The 8,358-nt window shown below is 44.8% G+C and overlaps 1 protein-coding gene across 1 annotated transcript; it reads right to left on the bottom strand.

Annotated features, from left to right (window-relative positions):
* Positions 1-4,705: 4,705 nt before the first annotated feature.
* LOC147460214 (PHD finger protein PERSISTENT TAPETAL CELL 1-like) lies at positions 4,706-8,044 on the bottom strand. The gene is made up of 3 exons (XM_086509986.1): positions 7,381-8,044; positions 6,535-6,880; positions 4,706-6,451 (listed from the first exon to the last, which is right to left on the bottom strand). Exons 1-3 carry the CDS (start codon positions 7,679-7,681, stop codon positions 4,873-4,875), a joined length of 2,226 nt encoding a protein of 741 aa, XP_086366112.1. The 5' UTR covers positions 7,682-8,044; the 3' UTR covers positions 4,706-4,872.
* Between the last annotated feature and the right edge of the window lie 314 nt (positions 8,045-8,358).

Here is an 8,358-nt window from a genome sequence, read left to right on the forward strand (position 1 = left end):
GTGCCAAAAATTGGAGGCCCCTCTTTTACACTTTAGTCCCACTTTAGTTATGAGTGGTACACATTACTTATTGCATGACCCTCTTAGGATGAGTTCTCACTGTCTTATTTATAAGCAATCATAGTGGTTTATTGATAAAACATCTAAAATGCTGTGACAGAGAGGATTATTATTTGCCAATGCCTCCTCGTCAACTCCCAGAATTCCAATCTACAAATCATCATGGACTCACTGTTAGTAAAATCAAATACACAATACATAATTAATCATTAAGCCAGCTATCCCAATTGCAGTTAACCACATGCAACAGGAGGGCGCCCAGTCTCATAACATAAATGTGTGCTATTCTTAAATCACTGTTTCTCATAGTATTTGAAATACACCATCCTAAAATTCATCTTCATGAGTGCAACATACTGGTATGATCTAGAGAATAGGGATTATCCGTACTTCAAGTACTGTCATATTTATGATAATTTGACCGAGTTGGTTTATCGACAAAAGTTGTAGTATTGAAAGATTTTCTCACATGGGTTTCATATCATATAGCTATTCTTCCTTGAGTTTTGAGACACGTGTTGGGAGTTTTTTTGGGATTGGGCAAGAGAATGACCCCATGAGCATTACACTTGAAAAGAGTTCTTTTATATGCTATTTGTTAGCAATACTTGCACTTGATCGGCTAGTTGGAGCTATTTTGCAGCTAAACAAAGGAAAAAGTCAAGGACCAATAGCTAGAGACCAAGCTAGCAATGGACTTGATGCAATTCAAAATCATGAAGGAAAATGAAGTATCAAAATTGGAGATTGATTGTTATGAAGTGTTTGGAGCTGCTATAAAGATGATTATGTTCTGCTTGTTTTCTCACTAACTGCACCTCACTTTTAACATTGTTTCCTCTACACTATATAGCACATGCTTTGGTTTGCATGTATGCCACGTCTAGAGATCCATTAAAAGCTTATAGAGTGCTAGTATGTTTGCTATGTTAGATATTCAAATAATGCATTACCATGGGACACCATGCACTCAGACCTGCATGGGCCACCACCCTTTCAAGGGAAGAGGAGAGCGTCTGAAGACTACCAACAAGGATAGATGATGAGGACGATGCATGCCATTTGAGAATGGATGATGGGAAGTTTGATCGAGAGTTGGAGGTGTGAACCCACACTTGAGGCAATTTCTAAAGCAAAGTAATACTCATAGTTTAAATGTTTTAAGAGGGTGGCAAGTGAGAAGTGATGTCGATAGGCCATGAGGGGGGCGCCGTTTTGTCACCATGTTGAGGGAGGAGGTGAGAGCTTAAGGGGGTCACTAGAGAGATGGGAGAGAGATACTATGTCGAAGGCCCAATGAAGGAGAGCCGCAATTTGCAGGAAATCGGAGCATGAGGGGCTGCCCGACGACGAAATGAGATCGAGAGGAAGAGAGCTGGTGTCTGTAGCATCGTTGAGAGAGGACTTAAAGAGAGATTGAGCCTTTGAGGGCAAGAGCATGAGAGGATGATGCTTGGTCTCAAGCCAAGTGGGGAGGAGAGAGAATTTCTCTGCAGAAAAGGGAGAGCTGCTACAACTAGAGAGAGAGACCCCTTTTGTGGAATCCATTTGAGAGAGAGAGTCGAAATCGAAGTGTGAGAGAGAAAGGTTTTATAACTTTTCTTGTAGCCGATTCAACACATAGGGCCGAGGAGGGCCGTTAGTGAGAGAGAGTCCCTATGTGGTGTTGATGTAGAGAGAGGGCTTGAGTGTAGAGCGACGTCACAGGTGAGAGGGCCGCCAAGAGCATAAGTGAGAGGGAACCTTTGCAATGTATGAAGGAGAAAAGAGGATTCCTTTCCTGCTGCAGTTTGAGAGGGAGAGATTTGAAATTTTTTTTTATGAGTCTTTGCCAACTTACTAAGAAACATTCCCATGCTTGAGAAACCAAGGCCGAGAGAGAGCGAGAGAGCTTTGCTACGAACTCACTGTAGCAAACTAAGGAAGAGAGAGAGATTGGAGAGAGCCTAAAGGGCGTCCCCCGACCATATTGAGAGAGAAAGGAAGATAGAGAGAGGGGTCTTATGGGCCATGTTTGATAGAGAGAGAAGATAGCTTATCTTGAGAGAGAGAAAATGTCTGATGATGCTATCGAATATGACGAGTGCGCTGCCCTATATGGATGCATTTTTCTATTCTCTTCATAATTTCTATGGTTATGCATGTATGAATGCAAAGGACTAAATTGTATCAAGGAAACATATATTTAATGGCCATAATGAGCACAACTATAGAAACATTGATGAAAATTTTGTGGAGTGACAAAATGATGTGATTGTTTCGGTCTTTAATTAATTCTTTTTTGTCTCAAATAAGCAAAGTGTGGCTTCAGAACAACGATATACCTTAATCAAAAACCCGTTTTAGTTTGTAAGAACTATAGGTTCATGATATAGAAAATTCTCTAAACCTTGTAATATAAGATTGACCTAGAGAACCTGCTGTCTTTAGTAAAATGCAATAGCACGACAATTCTGTAAGCTTAACATGGCCAAATAGTGAGTACTTTTTAAGGTTACTTATTTTTTTGGTAAGTAGTGATCTTTTCTCTTCAAAATCACATAATCATTTAGTGAGTAATTCTCATTAAGGTTACATATTGTTCTGTAAGTAGTGATGTTTTTTGAAGGTTACTTACCAATATGGCCAAATAGTGAGTAATTTTGAAGGTTAATATAATCCACAATTATGCATGAGTTTTGTAAAACAAAAAAAATAACTTATCCTCACTACATTTTTTTTCTTGTTTTGCTTGTTTTAAGAACGGGCATGGGTAACAAATGTAAATACATAAGAAAAAGACATGACAAAGACTTCATTGCACCCACACTCCTAGGGTAGATGCTTTTGTCACTAATTTCCCTTGGACTACGTGAGGACTCGTCTCCCTAAGAGGCCAGGCTTATCTACCCTCTTAGAGCAAAGCTCTTGAGAGAGCCACACCACTAAAAATTTATGGACGTGATAGTGACCAAGTACCTCAAATCAGAGGCCCATAGGTGCTAATGGACTTGCTTTGGTCTTTCCATTGGAGTTTTCTCCTCAAGGTAGCTTAATGCTCACCAAGCTAAAATGCCCTTGAAACCCGACGATTTTTCCAAGAGAAATGCAATACCTGCTTGGAAGCCTCAACACTTTGGTATATCTCATTATCTTTGCAACCAAATTACTGTGGGGACACTTGAAAACACAGTAGTCCAATGTTCCCAAATATTGAGCCATTAAGAGTCTATTTTAATATCATTCCTAAAGTTTCTATGTGCATCTTTACAGATGCAACAAGCCTTATGCCTAATCTTTCTAAATCCAACAAGCTCAAGTCGTTTTGTACTCAAACCACTTCTAGAAGAGCATTCGGACTGTGATGGGTTTCTTGCCAACAATCAGAAGAAGATTTAGATATTTTTTCATGTAGGAAAATGGAGTCTTTTTCAGTGTTTTTCATACACTGCATAACATCATGAGCTTCTGCTCGAGAGGCACCATATACCTAGCTAGGTGCGATTGGGCGCAAGGGACCACTGGCCCCCCCATCGGGCCAGCGGTCCCCTGCCCCCAATCGTACCCAACTAGGTATGCGGTGCCTCCCTTGCCGAAGCTCATGATGTTGAGGTAAGTCACAATGTGAGAATTATTGTGAGAATCTATCCAAAACTTCTTGTGAATAGTGGAGCTCAAGAAATTTGAAGCATGTGCTCTCTCCTCCCCTCCCCCGCCCCTCTCTCTCTCTCTTTCTCTCTCTCTCTCTCACTCTCTCATGTTGTAGCAGTCTTTTTCTCTTCAAAAGAAGATTTATATGTGTATTATCGTGCAAGGCTTTTCTACGATTTATGAATCGTGTCTACTTCAACGAAATAATGAGAGTTATGTACAAAGGATATTGAACGGGGAGGCGAAGGCTCACGTGTCACGTGAATGTGCAAATCGACGTAACAAATGTGTGATATAAGGCACTTCAATTATTAAAATGCTGAGGCATACAAGCATGAATTATTAGAAAATTGCGAAGCATGAAGGGGACGGTTTCATGCCATGGGCACCTTCTTATTATATCCACCTACTCCTTATGTTTAGGACTCTTAATCACAAGAAAAAGGGGGGGAGGGGGGGGCCGGGGGGGTCGCGACTCGCAGCTGGCAAAATCAGCTCATAAGGAAGTGAGAATTGCATGTGGGATTAAATTAAGTATTATCAAGGATTTCAAATGTTCCAAAAGGGCGGGGATTGAAATTGAATGGATTTTAAGGGAGGCGATACGTATCCATGCATGGCACTAATTATAGCTGATTGATTATGTGCATGTATCTCAACACTTTGGAAAAGTGATTCCATGCAAAAGTACAAATTTTATTGAAAGGCTCGAGAATATTATTCCCCATTCTAATGGAAATTATGGAACGATGAAAGAGTAGTAAAGTAGTATGCTAGGACATTTTTGGATGGCCGCCTCATCAATTATTAGCAGTGTAGGCTGCCCTTGATCGAAGCCCCATCAAATTAAAAGTGCGGAAGCGGCATAAAATCATTCTTTATTATTTCTCTGCACTTCCTCGACCTTCCGCCTAATCATGAAAAAGTACGCAGCGATCATTGTTCGAAACGTACTAGAAAATAACACCATGTTTCAAATGTGTCAGCTCGACCTAATAACTACCTGCTGTGGAAGCCCTATAATCTGACACAAGAAGAACATTCGATAAAACCCATCAACCTATAATAGACATCGCTGACAGATCAAACTCAGAAATGTATTGATTAGAAACAACACTATCTGTACAATGTACTAAGCAAGATCAGACATGCAGATCAAAGACTGGGCAGGGCATAATTGTTTTACAGCATGGCCTTGAAGAAGCCGATTGAACAATTGCTGCACAGAAACCGCTGCGGAATGGCGTCGGAGTCGGCAATGTTCCCGCAGCGCGTGTGCTGCCACACCTCGCAGACATCGCAGGCGATCATGCGCTCGCCATCATCGTCCTTGGTTCCGCAGGGGCAGTCCACCACCCAGTTGTCGCTTCCACCTTCATACCGCAAGTCGCTCCCCACATCCACACCACTTCCCTGCACCACAATGTGCGATCCCGACTCTATGTTCCCAAAGAGCAGATCATCATCATCCACACCTTCCAGCGATGGCACTCCCTCCAGCTTAAACTCCCTCATTATGAAGTAGGTATCCCGGAACGCTCTCTCAGCTTCTCTCTTCAGCTCGCTCACGCTCGCATGCGGCGGTAATACTATCAGCTCTGCAGGTGGAGGTGACCTCTTGCTGCTGTTTGTGCCGCTTCCCACGCTGCTTGCAGTGCTTGCGCTGCTGCCGCTGCTTAGAAGCACATCTAGAACATCATCAAGCAGGCCATCGTCTGCCTGGTGTAGCATGAGCTGTATGTCCTCCTCCTTCACTTCAACCGTGCACATTACTCTTAGCATCTCATCGTCATCCATCCCCCATTCGGTGTTTGCGCATTTTCTCGTAAGCTCTCCTCGGTAATCTTTCATCATCTGTTTAGTATCCAGTATGATTCTTGCTGCTGTTGGGATGGCCGTGAGCACATTCTTCAACCCTCTTCTTGCCGGCTTGTAGCACTCTAAGACATGCCTGTAGATGTAAGCTATGTCTCGCAAAACCTCCGCTCTTCCAACTTCACACACAGTGCTGCTATCTAGGTCTCCCTTCGAGTCACCTCGATTGCCAACCCCGTGAGACGGAATGGCACCACCATTCACATCTTCCAGGCTGTATTCAAGCACTTTGGTTATGGGATTGACTGCTCGACGTACCACGTGCCCTCCAACCACTCTGTTTCCCAGGGATTTCAATACGAAATCTAACAAGCCAGTGTCACCAATGTAGACCCTTGCTGCATCACGGACATCCTGCCTAGGCATCCACTTCTTCTCGCAGTTCTTCAGGGCCTCTACAATCACCTGCGTTGCTAGCTCCAGTCGCTTCACCGACCACCTGCACGGCATCTCACTCCCGGACGAGTTGTTATTTCCACTGCCGCTGCCATTGCTGTTGGCTCCTTTCCTATCGTGATCCCTGCTAAAGCTAATCCTAGGAAAGCTCGTATTTGTTGTTGGGTGCAGAGGAAGTCTAGCTTTCAACTCCATCATGAAGCGCACAAGGTCCCCCACTGTCTGCAGTGCCTGCCCGCTTATTCTCTGATACATAGACACTACCGAAATAACGTCTTGATCAACCCCTTCAAAATGCTGCACCATTACATTTAGTGGCATTCCGCGGATGGCTTCTATCGCCTTGGCATACATTTGCTGTGTTATTCCGAAGCTGCCATGGCCAAATTTGTATCCCCATCGTCCAAACCAGGAATCTCCATAGGCTACGCAATGCAGAAGCCTGAACTCCAGCGTTCTCTTCTTGGCAAGGTCCTCAACACTGACTTTCCTGCATGGAAAAGAACATACGTACGTGAGCATTTGATTCTCCTGTGTGTCGCAGACAGTCATTTAGATTAACCCTGGAAATACCTTGCACGGAGCATAGCACAAAGTCGATCCCAGAGGTCGACTATCTCTCTGCCAGACGCAAGACGGGACCCCTTCTCTCGCCCGTTGACGCAGAGAAGATGACCAAAACCGTTACAATGCAGAACACCATGGAGAAGGTGACTTTGCAGGTCCAGAATACTTCCTTGCACTGCCTCGACGTTGCAGGTCAAGCAGGTGTAGGCGGACAGCGCAATTGGATCATGACAGTTAGGGCAGACTTTGCCACTTGCAGCTCCGGCCACAACGCCTAGTGGCCGATCGCCTATCTCTGGGGCTGGTATGATAAAGTGGTAACGACGGTTCGACACCAAATGGTGGCTCCAGCCTGTGTGAATCACATAAAATTGCAATCGTGGTTAGATTAAGGGTTTTCAGTATCTTGCCGTTACGGTGTGTGCTTGTGTGTATGTGACTGTGTCTGTAAGTATGTGAGTTGGGTGTTGGCGACAGTGAAAATTGTAACAGTGTCCTAGCTTCATATTTGTAACAGAATGGAAGGATCGGAAGATTGGGCAAGAAGGTCAATCTCATCATTGGTAGGTCTGCTAAACCTTCAACTTCAAAACTGTATCAAGCTGCTTATAGCCTGCAGAATGCAGACACCTCAAAAGCCATGGTGCGACAATAGAAAATAGGCGAAACAGAGGCTAGCCGGAAGCAGAAACTGATGTTCGGTAAAGCTTGTATTTTTAGAGGTGCGATTGAAGAAGTGATGGAGGCCGGGTAATGTCTAACTAGCTATGGAGAACAATAGGCTATGCCCAACATGCAGGCGCAGACGTATGAGGGCAAGCATTTTACTGAGCTAGGAGGTTTGAATCTCACCAATGCAGCGGCAGTGATCGCAATGAGGATGCCGAGAGTTCTGGATGTCCTCCTCAACGACGACGAGCGTAATTTGAGTGGTATGAGAGTCGTCTACCTGCAGAACAATGCTCCAAGCGGGGCGTCCTTCCACATCGTAGAGCTCGCGCTCGGCAGTGTTTTGCAGGAATGCCCGCACGTTATCTCGGAATGGACCGTCATAGTCGCTGGGGCATCCCGGGTCGCCGAAGGTGTGGAAGCTGAACGCGCGCTCATTTCGTCTGCGCTTGCGGGAAGCAGGGTTTTCCATGGACTTGAACATGGCGCACGGAGAGGAGGCGCAGAGCCAGAGGGCGAAAGGAGGAGGTCAGAGAATCGTTAAGCGTTGCGGGTACAAGGATTTGTGGAGTCGCCGACAGTCGCAGAGCAGGCAGGCAGGCAGAGAGAGAGAGAGAGTGAAAGAGAGAGAGAGAGAGAGAGAGAGAGAGAGAGAGAGAGAGAGAGAGAGAGAGGGAGGTTTGCGAGAGCGAGCCCGTGCAGGGGAGGTTTTAGACGCTGCTACTACTACTTCTAGTGGGAAGGAGGATGATCATAATAAACGTTCTTATGAAGAGATCATGAAGCATGAGAGACGGCTGCCTCTGCATGAGAGAGCGTGGCCGTGTGTGCGCTCAGGGTGTTTGTGTGTGATTAAAACGAAAAGTGACACCACCTGACCTAAATTCGTATAAATATCGCCCCTCCTAACTATGGATAAAAGCTAGCACCAAAAAATTGAAGGAATTGCGAGTCAGAAAATACAAAGGAAATAGGGAGAAAAAAGGGGGGGAAAAAACTGTGATTGTGAAAATGGAAGGAGAAGGGCCGGTAGCGAGGGAATGATAGCTAGAAGTGGGGCCCGCGGGGTTTTGTTAGAGACCTTCTGGATGACTACCCCATACATACATGCCTACATTCAGACAGGGTATTTACACTATGCAATGCACATAGCGATGTAGC

This window comes from Adiantum capillus-veneris, chromosome 4 (assembly GCF_014529385.1).
Source record: "Adiantum capillus-veneris isolate H3 chromosome 4, ASM1452938v2, whole genome shotgun sequence".
Taxonomy (NCBI): domain Eukaryota; kingdom Viridiplantae; phylum Streptophyta; class Polypodiopsida; order Polypodiales; family Pteridaceae; genus Adiantum; species Adiantum capillus-veneris.

Excerpts from the sequence above, each read along its gene's own strand:
- LOC147460214 (XM_086509986.1), bottom strand. The coding sequence starts at position 7,681 with ATGTTCAAGTCCATGGAAAACCCTGCTTCCCGCAAGCGCAGACGAAAT. Across the intron at positions 6,881-7,380 it reads CGATCACTGCCGCTGCATTG|GCTGGAGCCACCATTTGGTG; the intron begins GTGAGATTCAAA and ends TGATTCACACAG. Across the intron at positions 6,452-6,534 it reads TGTGCTATGCTCCGTGCAAG|GAAAGTCAGTGTTGAGGACC; the intron begins GTATTTCCAGGG and ends TTTTCCATGCAG.